Below are 16,000 nucleotides of genomic sequence, written 5' to 3'. Positions count from 1 at the left end.
GGCATGTCCTGGCCATTCCTGTCACTCATGCGGCTGTCTCCCTCAACACTAGTGGTAAATGTGAACAAGCCCAAAATGACAGCTGGCGCCATCACGCTCTACTTCTCTCTCTCTCTCTCTCTCTCTCTCTCTCTCTCTCTCTCTCTCTCTCTCTCTCTCTCTGCTGTCCATTCCTTTTTTTTTCATTTCCACTTTTTGCTACATCTATCAGTCATGCTCTTAGTTCCATTTCCTCATTATTTCTTAATCATACTCTCTCTCTCTCTCTCTCTCTTACTCCTTACTTTCACAATTTCGTATGGCGTGAATTAGGACACTTATATCACTGAAGTCTTAAGAAATTGCACATGAGAAATGATATTTGCTTCTTAATGAACTGCCTGACTTCAAAACAAATGCCTTTTCTTCTCATGAATACCTGTGCATCCCAACCTCTACTGCCACAATTTTAACTACATGTGCACACATCTGCCATACGTCGTACTACACCATAGTTGCTATCATTGTCAATACTTATAAGTAATATTTTTCACAGTGTGTCTTGTAACTGATTTTTAAAACACAGGCTTCTTTTGTGCCCACTAATATCTGCACAGTACTACTTTTACTTCCACATTATAATATACATGTACGTACAGTCATCATTATCATTATTATTATCAATTACAGTTTAGTCTTCACATGATTTTTTTTCCTAATAACACCTCTACATCCGTAACTTTACTTGCACATTATGATTTCCATATACTAGTACACCCTTCATACGTCGTGCCACACTTAAATTACCATGATTATCAGTACCAGTTGAGTAGTACTTTTCAATACAACCTGTAACCTTGAGTCTCTGCATCATGTTGTGAGGTGAGTGAGGCTCTTTATATCTTATAGGTGAAAGAGCAGGAAGCTCGACATTACTATTGCTATCATAAAAAGAGAAAACATATAATAGCATGTCTTATTTTCTATCACTGGATAAGTAAAGAAACAAAAAGGTAAGACGAGACAGGGGCTGCTCGAATTAAGCTGTGTAAAGAAACAAAGTCAGATGGGCGGTGCACGTGGCCAGCGGGGCGGAGAGTAGCACGATGGCCAGAAGAAAGATGAGTGGTGGTGTGGATAGATGAAGACCATGTGGCTCGCGGTGGATGAAGTGGAGTGATGGGGTTGAGGACCCGTGGAAAGATGGAAGTGATTCTGACAAATGGATACAGTCTATGATCGAAATGGACAAAAAAGTTTGGTGTTAGCGGGGAGGAATATACAACGTGATTTGAGTGCACGGGAGTGCACTTTGATCAGTCACTGCATCAGTCACTGAAAATGGATGTAGTCAGTCACTTGCATTCTGCGTTAAGACTGAATCCTAAGTTCCCTGATTTGCCAACAGTATCCTTACAGAGGTTGCCAACTGGTATATTCTTAACGGAAATTATTAAAATTGCGAGAAAACATGTAACACACAAAGTTACAAGTTAGCAGATAACTGGATAAGATTAAGATTATTTTCGCGACTCAGCACACACGAGAGGTCAGTAGTTATGTAGTTTACAGGAGCGGTAAGTGGGCAATAAGGCGGACCAGTGCAGGAAGATGAGGGATGATTACTTATGAAGGGACCTTGTATGGCGGTTGAAGGTCCCCCATGAACCCTCCAGTGAAGGGCTCCCACGTTAGTGCGGCTGTGACATTGTGACTCACCTTCAGGGCGACGAGTGGCTGTAGCAGCGGTGCGGTGAGATATTTCGTGGTATTTCGTGGAAGCAGCGGTGACGCCACATGCCGTGAAGCGCCTTTTGAGTTGCAACAGCCACACTTCCGGATAGGAGGCAATGAAGGCCGTTGGTGCGACGCGCCATGCTGAACATCACCGTATACAGCAGCGCCGTAGGAAGTAGGAGGTGGTGGCAGCGGCAAGGCCGTCGCTGTGGGACCACCGACGCGGCGCGCTGCAGGCGTGATGGGAATGACCAACACAAGGACTGATGGATGTACGGTACGAGGAACAAATACTGAGCAGAGTAGCCGATTAGTGACTCGAAACAAAACAAATAAATAACAATACACTGCAGTAAGTTGTTCTCTAATCAGCAACGTTAAAAAAATCAGAACTTTCTCTCTCTCTCTCTCTCTCTCTCTCTCTCTCTCTCTCTCTCTCAGTTTTGTTTCCCCCATTCTGAATCAACACGTTTGATAGTGATGTAATGATTCCTGACATGAGCAACAATTAATGGAGTGATTGAGTCATGGCGCCGCAACAACGAGGACATATGGCGCCACATAACGAATAAGGATGAATACTAATATTGTCAGCCGTTTGTCTAACTCTCCTCTGACTGGTGAAGATGCAAGTAACGCTAAGAAAACACACATACACCGAGACATGACATGAGTCTGATACTCCCTTTATCAACCACTGGATAACAACTCTACCATGGACGATGTGGTCTGCCCTCGCCGCCACTACCATCACCGCCACGGCCCCACAGAAAACGTAGCGTGGTGGAGTAAGGCCTACAGCGATGAGTGGGGGCGGGGAATCCAGCCCGATATTAGGATACAAAATTTACATGCGCCACACATCATGCAACGCACGCGTGTAGCACTAACAAACTGGCAGAATTAATGTAGTTATGACAAAAAACACGACGCGAAATGGAATGTTTAGGTAAGAGTGATCAACTAACAATCCGAGACACTAACAGTCCCTCTCATCATAACAATTACCCAACGATGACCACAATTCCTGGGATTTTTCAGTCAGCATCGTCAGCGTGCAGTCACCCCTCGTCCGGCTTGCGAGGAATCCTGTGGTGGCCCCAGTGTGGAGGACGAGACACCCGAGTCGCGCATCATGATGATATCCTTCCCTGTTTAAGGAAGGAGAGCTGGGTCTCTGCGGCATCGTTTAAGGGGAGATGCCGGTGGTAACATTGTCTACAGCGAGGAGGCTCAGCAGACTGACGGCCTGGTAACACTGGCGCCGGGCGGGGAGTGAGGGGGTTGGGAACACTGGCAGTAGTATTTGATCTCGGTGCCAAAAGCGTGCCAGCCTCAGCTTCCCCTCTCTCCCGTCCCTCTGTCGCTCCCTCTCCCACTGTTCCTCTACCCTGCTGGGAGGCTGGCGGGGAGTCCACCCAGTGCTCTCTGGCAACTTATTCCGTCGTCCGCAAGTGGCTGTGTTGATTTAAGTAATTTAAGTGCTGACGGCGGTCGGCGTTACAAGTGCTGATGGTACATGTTGCATTCTGTCCCGGTGCTTCTTGTGCTGGGCTGCAGGCGTGCTGTCTTAGTCGTACATTAGTGTTATGGTCGAGTGTACGTACCAGTGTCACCCCCTCCCTGAATCCCCGTGTGTTGTGCCGCTAATAGCTGAGGTGTGATTTGTGTCCCGTAGTGGTGTGTTCAAGTACATGCAGTGTGAGGAGCAGGCCAACGTAAGTCCCCACGTGTGTTGTTGATGAGGTGCATTAGGATAGGGAAGGCGCACAAGTGGCACAAGTGGCGGTGACAATGTAATCGTTTTCTCATGAGCTGCCCGCTTGGTATTGTCATTACTAATTCTTGTCATCCAGCGCGAGACTCAATTCACTCTTATTAGCATGCCTGTCACTCACTGCATGTCTGTGTGTCTGTCTGTCTGCTTAGCTTTCCTCTGTTAACACGTTGCCTCTCGTCGCTTTTTCATCAATTTTACTGCTTCCGTAAGTGTTTGTGTTTTCTGTTCCTTTGTTAGGGTATCCTGTGTCAAGTGAATAAATTTTGCAATCTATGTGAGTTCAGTGCAGAAGAGGCAGCTGTGGTGCACATCATCTTTAATCACACTTTCCCTTTAAATTTGTTAAAGGTTATCTGATGAGAATTCACCTTAAATACGTATATGTACAAATTGCCTTCGTTTCCCATAACAACATAAAGAAATCTACAGAAATCAGAAAAAAGTAAGCCTATTTCTCACTATCTTGCTATCTTTACTAATTTCAATAATAAAAAAAGTATATGTAAAAGATGTATTATTTCGCTTTCTAACATATTGAAAAAAAAAAGTGACAATACTAATAACTTTACTCCCAACTATACAGTATTATTTTTACCGTGCACAAGCAGTTCATCGGATACACACATGCAAAGATGAAGAAGAAAGATAAGCGGGCAGCACGCCAAACACACACACACACACACACACACACACACACACACACACACACACACACACACACACTCGCCCAGACAGTAGTTATCATCAAGAGTATTATATGCACTGTGCCAAAGCTGCTCTAGGTTTCACAAAAAATGTTAATGACCGCGTATTATCGTAATAACAAAATCTCCACCCGACTCTCCCATTTATCTGTCTTGCTTACTCAGTTAGGGTCGTTGTCTGTCTGTCTGCCTGTCCGTCGCTCCATCCGTCTTATGTCTGTCCGAATCTGTGTTTGTGTTGTTATCTTTTCTCGTATTCTCTGTTTCGTTTTCCTTATGTGTGCATGATTATACCCATTAATGCTCGATTGTCCTGTGTGTGTGTGTGTGTGTGTGTGTGTGTGTGTGTGTGTGTGTGGTCGCAACAGTGGCTTTTGATATACCACCCACCCACCCACTCACCCACACACACACACACACACACACACACACACACACACACACACACACACACACACACACACACACACACACACACACACACACACACACACACACACACACACACACACACACACACACACACACACACACACACACACACAACAGGAATATGTCTCTTTAATCTGTGTTTGCGTGCATTAGTATTATTATTATCACTGTTGTTGTTGTGCTTGAGGCCGTAAATTGATCAATAATCTCTTTCTTGTAATATTTACAGATGCATATTTGTACAGCTGCCTACTGTGAGTCCAATAGTTTGCTTGTCTTTTCTCTTTTTTTAGAGGCATGGATAAACACCTCTCTCTCTCTCTCTCTCTCTCTCTCTCTCTCTCTCTCTCTCTCTCTCTCTCTGACATTACCCAACTCTCTCCACTATCATACATTGCAACAACATTCTATCTTCACCCAACAGCCAAAAGAAGAGGAAAAAGGAGGCGACAACATACAGCCTGGGGAGGGAGAAGGAGAAGGTGGAATCCATGAAAGCACCGAGAAGCTTGAGCAACAACCCGGAAAACTCACCACCACAACCACACTAGAGAACGTGAGTGTCAGAACGCACGAGATAACAGAACCGGAGGGAACTACGCCAGAGTTTGAAGAACGCGGCACTCGAGAAGGTGGAGGAGGGGAGAAGCCAAACACGGATGATTCAGGAAGGAAAGAAGGAGACTTACCAAGGGAACGTGAGGAGGGGAAGGAGGAGGAGGAGAAGGGGCGTGTTGAGGCAGAGGAAAAAGAGATAAACAGTAGAGAGGCGTCCAGTGCACAGACAGGACAACAAGAGACCGTCTACTGGGGTGTGACGCGAGGAGGAGAGCTGCCCCCGTCTGTCAGTGCATGTTTCGAAGTCTCGCCATCCTTGCTGGCGAGGGTGCAGGAACGTCTGCTTTCCCTGCCGGGGCGCGCCAATAGGTGGGTGGGTGTGCCGTGCCAGACAAGGGGCGGGAGAGGCTGGGGAGGCTTGTGACCGAGTGGTTTGTTTGACAGACAAGATCTATTATTTGTTTTCCTTCTACTTCGTATATGTTTCTGGTAGTAGTAGCTGTAGTAGTAGTGGTTATAGCAGTAATGGTATCATTTGTTGTTTTAATAGTAGTAACTGTATCCATCGTCGGTGGGGGAAACTTAAGTCACGTAATGGTGTTTATCCACAAACGTGGCGCCAGCTTTCCTCCACCGAGACACTCCGCATAGCACTCAACGGCCTTGAACCTTCTCTTCTTTCACCCCAGGTACTGCCTTCCCCGGAGTCTGCCCACAACCCCTATCATGCCTCTGGAGGTGTTACGAAGGAAGGTGAAGGAGGCGAGACACAAACTCCTCCACCACTCCCACTCGTCTTCTAAAGGCTCCCACAAGGACAGCAAATCATCAGCCAGCGATTGCAGTAGTGTGAGCGATTCCTCAGTACCGGTAACCTCGACTCCGATAGTAAGCATTCGAGGAACCGGAGGCTACAGGGAAGTGGAGGAACCCCTACAGAAGTACTGGGGTGGTGAGGAGAGAAGCGGGACAGTAGAGGAAGAGATAGAACTCCTGCAACACCTGGCCAAGTCACGGAAACGCTCGGCGCAACTCAGGAGGATTCGTGACTCGTTGCTCCTGCAAGTACGAAGTCGCCCGAACTCCGTGGTGACGCCCCTCGATCCCGCCCACCCGGCCCAGACACCCAAGAACGACATGCAGCAGCTTAGGGATTTCCTGTTGGACATCGGTTTCGTCCAAGACTACTCAATACTCAACAGGCATGGGTAAGTGATGGCTTCTCTCCTAACATCTCTCTCTCTCTCTCTCTCTCTCTCTCTCTCTCTCTCTCTCTAACTAGTACTATACGTATATTACTAGTATTACTAAACAACAACAACAACAAGTACTACTACTACTACTACTACTATTACTACTACTACTACTACTATTACTGCTACTACTACTACTACTACTACTGCTACTATTACTATTACTGCTACTACTAATTCTACTACTGTTACTACTACTATTAGTACTAATTACTACTATTACTACTAATTCTACTGCTGTTGCTACTGTAACTACTACTAATGCTACTACTACTACTACTACTACTACTACTACTACTACTACTCTCTGTTCAGGGAGGCGGTGGCATAGTGGATAAGGTGGTGAGCGTGGGATCGGGCAGACGTCCACGCGTAGGTCTTAAAACACTTTGCCATTTGTCGAGTTGTTTAAAGTTACCTACATATCACCATGATACCCAGGTTCTAGGTGGTTACACTCAAGATGATCTTGGGCGGTGATATGGGCCCTAATATGGGTACCACTATAAATAAAATTGCCTGCGCCACTAATGGGCGGAAGCTGAACAGCGCTTCCCATACACTTTTCAAGTGTGCCTACAGGCGCTATAGGCCTTACCGTAAAAAAAAAAAAAAAAAAAACTACCAATTCTACTACTACTACTACTTCTACTACTACTACTACCAATTCTACTACAACTACTACCAATACTACTACTACTACTACTACTACTACTATTACCAATTTTACTACTACTACTATTACTACTACTACTCAATAATAATAATAATAATAATAGAGACAACAGTAAGCAATGACAACAACAGTAACAACAATTTATCATCGTATGCTCAAAACTTCCTCATGCCGGAAGTAGTGGGCGTGCAAGTCTGTAAGGTCTTCACATAAGAAACTCGTTTGACCAGTTCTGGACCACACCACGAGTAGACTTCAGACTCTCAGTATTGATCTCCGGGCTAGGAGGAATCTCAGACTTTTGAAATAGTAACAGTGCAGAAAAGAGAGAGAGAGAGAGAGAGAGAGAGAGAGAGAGAGAGAGAGAGAGAGAGAGAGAGAGAGAGAGAGAGAGAGAGAGAGAGAGAGAGAGAGAGAGAGAGAGAGAGAGAGAAGAGAGTGCAGCATTTCATTTAGTGGAAATATGATAAGAGTATAAGAGAAACGGTGACGAATACTAAGTTAATCAGTGTTGTTAGGTGTATTGGTGTTGTATTGGTTAGTTTCTCGATAAAAGAAAAAACATGGTTCTTATTCTTTTTAGACAGATCACTAATATTCCTCAGACTCCTGGAGAATTAATATGAATTATCCATTAAAATCGTGTGGTGTGCTCGGTTTCTTCATTAAAACCATCACGCATCATTCTCTTATTCTTTTTAGGAATAAGAATCCTTAATATCCTCTGACTGTAGGAAAGTTCATGGATATCGCTCAATGAAGCTCTGTGATGACCTTACAGTAAGTGAAGGTCGAACGAGAAAATAAGAAAATAAGGAAAGAACACGATAGTCGCTACATGAGAAATTCAAGCCTCCACCAGCCACATAAAAGCTCAATAAAAAAAAAAAAAAAAAAACTACGAATCAAACTACGCGGCGAAGTTTTGGTCAACTCTTTTTTTTTTTTTTCTTTCCTTTTTTCAGTGTTGAAGGGTTGAACTTCTCTTGTAGCAGTTTTTTTTTGGGAGGCGGTCAATTTCTGTTGATTTTGCTTTTTTTTTTTTTTTTTTGCCCAAGTCAGAAAAATTAATATAAAACATTTCTTCGACTAAAAATGAATGCACAAGGACAATAAAATAAAAACTTAAATGACGAAACAAACTGAAAACTACAACACTGCTATATCCTCCAACAGTGACGAACGTGATACTGGTCGCTTTGATATTTCTCTTCCACGCTGTTTATATTCCTTCCTTGCATAAATATTACAGCGAGGACGGAGGATATCATTAACGTAACACAACCACTCGTGACTAACGCTGTCATTTACCCTGTGGCTGCTCTGTATCACTTAGCTTTGTGTTGTCCTGATGGCTGTTAGACAGGGATGCCTGCCTCCCCCGCCCTCTAGTATACTCGTAGCTCACAAAGGAGAGTAAATAAACAATTCAGAAATAACATACGCGGTCCTCATTAACTATACACAGGCCACGACGATAACCTTTCCCTTAAGGTCACCCTTTCATCGGCATTTGCTAAGCTGACGTCCTTGGAGCACCACAATCTCGCCGCATCCTATGAAAACACTGCTTCGTAAGTGAATTAATAGACAGCCTGATGGATAAATGCGGCAACGAGGCAGTGCACCTTCTGATAAGAGTAGAAAAGAGTAATTTTTTACGTCAGTTACATGGCTACAGTTTCGCAGATCATTAATGCAACTTCTACTCATGAAAACATTGAGTGTGGCACGTGAGCCACGAGTGCTAGATAAAGGAAAGAAAGAAGCCGCGTGCCTTTTTGGTCCGTGTAAAAAACAACTTTTATTCTTCTTCAGTTCCTCGATTATGAAATCACGAATCATACAACTGTTCTCTGATTTCCTACAGGACGAATAGAAATAATGCAAGATTAAACTAGCTAAAGAAAACCAATTATGTTTCCTAGAATTATGTCCTTAAACACTTTGTTCTCTCTATTTTCAAACACCACACGTAAGTGATTACATAGGAATACATAGGAAAGACGAGTGATAGGAGGCCTTGCGACCTATGACAAGGTCACTCATATACTATATTACAACTATAATAAACTATATAATAAGGGGCAAGGATAGAACGTTTCTATGGTTCTTTCTCTCTAATGATGCAGTTATCAAACCATCACAAAAACCCCTTACCCTTGGAAGGCTCAAACAATCTTCACTACAAGCTATACAACACGATGCAGAAAATATCACAAAGCATCAACCGTTTTCAGGGTTATTTTTGCTACAGATATTGAAGAATTCTCGTTAAACTATCACTAAAACGATAAAAATTCCCTTGAAAAGCCCAAACATGTTCTAGTACACCCAATACACGATAAGATGACGAATCACTAAATCATATAGAGAAGAAAATCACAAAGCATCATTCAGTCTCTCAGCTTCTTTCCAGTGGGTGGGTTCCGCAGAAGCATTTGGAGCTTCCGCGTTCCGATGGCCTTGACGGATAACTTTCTCTCTCTCTCTCTCTCTCTCTCTCTCTCTCTCTCTCTCTCTCTCTCTCTCTCGTAAGACACGTCATTAATTGGGACTTTGATAAACTGACATCTGATCTCATATTTCTGTAGTGACTGCTTAGAGAAGAATGTACGATCTAACTAGTGTAGTTTATTTATCCATCTCTCTCTCTCTCTCTCTCTCTCTCTCTCTCTCTCTCTCTCTCTCTCTGTGCCCCAAATGACCTCCAGTGTTGTGGTATCAGAATATAAATTAATCAGTCAATCAATCATATTCTCTCTCTCTCTCTCTCTCTCTCTCTCTCTCTCTCTCTCTCTCTCTCTCTCTCTCTCTCTCTCTCTCTCTCTCTCTCTCTCTCTCTCTCTCTCTCTCTCTCTCCATAATTTGGGCACTAAACTTGCAAAGAGGTGACAAGTTGAATGCAATTGCAGGAAAGAAGGAAAGAATGAAGGAAGGAAGAGGAAAAAAATGATGGGAGGAGGGAAGAAAAGGATGAGGGAAAAGAGGGAAAGAAAGGAAGTGAATGAATGAAAGAAGGAAGAAAAGAACTAAAGAAAGAAATGAAAGAAGGAAAGGACGAGCGAACGAACATAATAAGGGAAGGAAGGAAGGAAGGATGGGAGGAAGGAAGAAATAGAAACACGGAGAGGAAGAGAAGAGGAACCTATCAATTTGCCGTGATGGAAAGATAAATGTTTACTTCCACTAGACTTTGTTATGCTGGAGCAAGTGGAGAGAGAGAGAGAGAGAGAGAGAGAGAGAGAGAGAGAGAGAGAGAGAGAGAGAGAGAGAGAGAGAGAGAGAGAGAGAGAGAGAGAGAGAGGGGGGAGGGGAGGGGGAGAAGGAAAGGAAAAGAAAAGGATAAAACGGGTAAACAAGTTTATTAACCCTAAGACAGGTCCTTTAAAAAAAAAAAAAAATCTACCCATATATTGCAGGTTGAGCTTATAACTTCACGAGAAAACGATGATAGTAAAAGGAATAATTGATTTGTTATAATTTAAGTCTGTATAATTTTGTTATCCCCTTGAATAGATTAGAGTGTCATGCAAATTAGACACATAATTTCGAGAGATGTCAGTAATATCAAAAGAAACATTAAAGTCGCCTCAAGTAGATAAGTATATATCACAAGGAGTCAAAGGGATAAGGAAGGCAGGGGCAGGCTAAACACGGTGTAACACTGGGGTCATTTCCTGGGCAAAGCTGCCGTTTCTTTCGACAAATCACATGTTTTCGAAGATGAATTCCACAAAACACAGTGAAGTGGGGCTATCATCTATAGAATAATCATCAGATAATTTCCTTCGACAAGAACTCCTCAGTCAAATCTTTGTCGAAATAATGGCGCAGTTTTACAAAGGAAACGCTTCCTGTCAAAAATTGAAAGGAAGTAGACTAAGACGCTCCAAACTTTACAGAAAAAAGAAATCTGCATGTGTCTTTTTAGTATTTTCTGTGATACGGTTATAAATATCTTAATCATTTTAGGAATGTGAAGATTTATCTCATTAACGATTGTATGATTCAAAATTGCGTTTTTTTTTTATTGTTATTATTGATATCAGCAGTAAAAATGTTGTTGTTGTTGTTGTTGTTGTTGTTGTTGTTGTTGCTGTTGTTGTTGCTGTTGTTGTGGTCATTGTTATGACTTCCTTTCAGACTTCATTTTAATTTGACCGTTGCATTATAGCTATTGGTTACCACAGCCACCTACATCTCTATAAAAGTGAAAGTTGGGGAGAGGCTTTGTCTTGGAACAGAATTGTGATTGGTGGTGGTAATGGTGATGGTGTTGTAAGTAACCTCGTGGCCTCTTCCAGGTATGACTTGGCCACCGCCGCGCACATGGACGCCCTGGACCTGGCTGGGGCGGGCGTCACGGAGCCCCTGCACAGGATGGCGCTCAAACACGAACTGAACTTGGTATGACACACCATTTTTTTCAGTCACTTTTTAAAAGCATTATAGAAAATACCATCTTAGGAAAAACATTAACAGATTGAACAGTTTGTTTCTTTCTTATTTATATAATTAAAATGTATTCCTTAACAACACACAAGTTTTCTTTTCGCTCATATTCTCAAAGATATTAAACAAATAAAACATTTTAATAAGTTTATCAGTTTGCTTTTCTTTCATTTGCGTAAGATGGATCCAAACTTCCTACTTACTTGCTATAAGCGTTAATGTTTTCTTTCTAGCGTTCCGAAAATATTACATAAATAATCACCTAACAGAAAAAGGAAACAAAAATAAGAATATATATATATATATATATATATATATATATATATATATATATATATATATATATATATATATATAAATATATATACATATATAAATATATATACATATATATATATATATATATATATATATATATATATATATATATATATATATATATATATATATATATATATATATATATATATATATATATATATATATATATATATATATATATATATATATATATATATATATATATATATATATATATATATATATATATATATATATATATATATATATATATATATATATATATATATATATATATATATATATATATATATATATATATATATATATATATATATATATATATATATATATATATATATATATATATATATATATATATATATATATATATATATATATATATATATATATATATATATATATATATATATATATATATATATATATATATATATATATATATATATATATATATATATATATATATATATATATATATATATATATATATATATATATATATATATATATATATATATATATATATATATATATATATATATATATATATATATATATATATATATATATATATATATATATATATATATATATATATATATATATATATATATATATATATATATATATATATATATATATATATATATATATATATATATATATATATATATATATATATATATATATATATATATATATATATATATATATATATATATATATATATATATATATATATATATATATATATATATATATATATATATATATATATATATATATATATATATATATATATATATATATATATATATATATATATATATATATATATATATATATATATATATATATATATATATATATATATATATATATATATATATATATATATATATATATATATATATATATATATATATATATATATATATATATATATATATATATATATATATATATATATATATATATATATATATATATATATATATATATATATATATATATATATATATATATATATATATATATATATATATATATATATATATATATATATATATATATATATATATATATATATATATATATATATATATATATATATATATATATATATATATATATATATATATATATATATATATATATATATATATATATATATATATATATATATATATATATATATATATATATATATATATATATATATATATATATATATATATATATATATATATATATATATATATATATATATATATATATATATATATATATATATATATATATATATATATATATATATATATATATATATATATATATATATATATATATATATATATATATATATATATATATATATATATATATATATATATATATATATATATATATATATATATATATATATATATATATATATATATATATATATATATATATATATATATATATATATATATATATATATATATATATATATATATATATATATATATATATATATATATATATATATATATATATATATATATATATATATATATATATATATATATATATATATATATATATATATATATATATATATATATATATATATATATATATATATATATATATATATATATATATATATATATATATATATATATATATATATATATATATATATATATATATATATATATATATATATATATATATATATATATATATATATATATATATATATATATATATATATATATATATATATATATATATATATATATATATATATATATACATATATATATATATATATATATATATATATATATATATATATATATATATATATATATATATATATATATATATATATATATATATATATATATATATATATATATATATATATATATATATATATATATATATATATATATATATATATATATATATATATATATATATATATATATATATATATATATATATATATATATATATATATATATATATATATATATATATATATATATATATATATATATATATATATATATATATATATATATATATATATATATATATATATATATATATATATATATATATATATATATATATATATATATATATATATATATATATATATATATATATATATATATATATATATATATATATATATATATATATATATATATATATATATATATATATATATATATATATATATATATATATATATATATATATATATATATATATATATATATATATATATATATATATATATATATATATATATATATATATATATATATATATATATATATATATATATATATATATATATATATATATATATATATATATATATATATATATATATATATATATATATATATATATATATATATATATATATATATATATATATATATATATATATATATATATATATATATATATATATATATATATATATATATATATATATATATATATATATATATATATATATATATATATATATATATATATATATATATATATATATATATATATATATATATATATATATATATATATATATATATATATATATATATATATATATATATATATATATATATATATATATATATATATATATATATATATATATATATATATATATATATATATATATATATATATATATATATATATATATATATATATATATATATATATATATATATATATATATATATATATATATATATATATATATATATATATATATATATATATATATATATATATATATATATATATATATATATATATATATATATATATATATATATATATATATATATATATATATATATTTCAAATCAATTAATCATTCCATCTGATCACTCGAGTGTTTGGACAAGTGCATTGGTCCACTTTAAGTTTACTTTTTTGTGAATGTAACGCCTATGTTCTTTTTGTGTTCCATAATATCAATCAATCAATCAAGCAGTGCCTCTATTCTCTCAGATGCAGCGACCGCCACAGGTTCCGGAGGAGGTGCCAGAGACAGTGGAGCAGTGGCTGGAGGGACTTGCCCTGACGGATTACGTGGACAACTTTCACCTCAATGGCATCTACTGTCCCCTTGCGGCTATCAATCTGACCAAGCGCGACCTGCAGCTCATGGGCGTGTATATGCAGGGCCACAGGAAGAAGATACTGTTGTCACTTGCGGCGCTGAAAGAATCACTCTTCAGACAGCAGTAAACGTAGAGAGAGAACTGACCAGTGTGAATGTGCGTGCAAGACAGAGCGATAAAGAGAGAGGGAGTAAATTACCAAACTAATCCGAGTACATTTGTCATAGATATCGTTTTTATTTCATTAGTTTTAGATTAGATACGGCCGAGGTTATTAATCGAGTAGTTTTCTGCATTCATATCCATTGTGTTTTGTGTGTTTGTCTCAGTCTAATGGCACTTTCATTGGCCATCTTTTTTCTGCCTTTTTGTTGCCTTTGTTCAGAGTCCATCTTACATAAAAAAACAGACTCACCATTTGACAGCTTAAGGTTGAGGGAAAACACTTTAAACACAGAAGCGAATGCAGTATGTCACTACTAATTTCCTTGACTGTACGTTATTATATAAACGTCATTAGTTTTACTACGGATGGACCAAACATTTCTTGACGCGACTGAGTTAATGAAAAAGGTTAAGATTTTCAAAGATGTACATTAGTAAAGTTACAATGTTGTGTATAGGACGCTTGTTGTGATGACAGCCACACAGGGCAGGTGATATTTATTAAACTGTTATCATTAAACCATAGTTACCGAAATAGCAACTCGTTTTCTTTTCTTGTATAATCCAGACAGGAACTTCCTTTATGTACGCTACAGAAGGGAATTGCGGTGAGTTGCGTGTGTCCCAAGGTTTCTGTACTGTTATTATCTATTATTCTTAGGAGGACCAACAACAGTAGGAGAGGAGGACGAGAGGGGGGAAGAAGAGGAGGAGGAAGAGAAAATGATGGAGGAGGAGGAGGAGGAGGAGGAGGAGTAAGAGGAGGAGGAGGAGACAGATGGTGGAAG

General features: G+C 35.0%; 2 protein-coding genes across 10 annotated transcripts in view; one reads left to right on the top strand and one right to left on the bottom strand.

Annotated features, from left to right (window-relative positions):
• LOC123504826 overlaps nt 1-16,000 on the bottom strand; it is a 94,952-nt gene that overhangs the window by 18,027 nt on the left and 60,925 nt on the right. For 4 of the 7 annotated variants that reach the window (XM_045255675.1, XM_045255678.1, XM_045255679.1 and 1 more), the window contains exons 1-2: nt 2,725-2,902; nt 1,699-1,946 (exon numbers count right to left, since the gene is read on the bottom strand). The exons of 2 other annotated variants lie outside the window; for them this stretch is intronic. In XM_045255675.1, the coding sequence (XP_045111610.1) occupies nt 1,699-1,946; nt 2,725-2,902 (426 nt within the window). Of the gene's footprint in view, nt 1-558; nt 1,947-2,724; nt 2,903-16,000 lie in introns of those variants that run through there. One more of the 7 variants, XM_045255674.1, reaches the window with a different exon arrangement.
• Nucleotides 1,859-15,749, top strand: LOC123504824. 3 transcript variants are annotated; one of them, XM_045255672.1, is made up of 5 exons: nt 1,859-1,993; nt 5,057-5,559; nt 5,880-6,398; nt 11,427-11,529; nt 14,935-15,749. In XM_045255672.1, exons 1-5 carry the CDS (start codon nt 1,958-1,960, stop codon nt 15,172-15,174), a joined length of 1,401 nt encoding a protein of 466 aa, XP_045111607.1. In that variant the 5' UTR covers nt 1,859-1,957; the 3' UTR covers nt 15,175-15,749. The 3 variants fall into 3 exon arrangements, with proteins under 3 accessions (XP_045111607.1, XP_045111608.1, XP_045111606.1); XM_045255673.1 differs by lacking the exon at nt 1,859-1,993 and adding an exon at nt 2,917-3,434; XM_045255671.1 differs by lacking the exon at nt 1,859-1,993 and adding an exon at nt 2,968-3,315.

The sequence above is a fragment of the Portunus trituberculatus genome, chromosome 17 (genome assembly GCF_017591435.1).
Source record: "Portunus trituberculatus isolate SZX2019 chromosome 17, ASM1759143v1, whole genome shotgun sequence".
Taxonomy (NCBI): Eukaryota; Metazoa; Arthropoda; class Malacostraca; order Decapoda; family Portunidae; genus Portunus; species Portunus trituberculatus.
This window is presented reverse-complemented; position numbering and strand designations above follow the sequence as displayed.

Bases quoted from the DNA above. Each gene is read 5' to 3' on its own strand.
- LOC123504824 (XM_045255671.1), top strand. From the start codon at position 3,229: ATGGTACATGTTGCATTCTGTCCCGGTGCTTCTTGTGCTGGGCTGCAG. The intron at 3,316-5,056 runs GTACGTACCAGT...TTCACCCAACAG, and splicing joins CATTAGTGTTATGGTCGAGT to CCAAAAGAAGAGGAAAAAGG. The intron at 11,530-14,934 runs GTATGACACACC...CTATTCTCTCAG, and splicing joins TCAAACACGAACTGAACTTG to ATGCAGCGACCGCCACAGGT.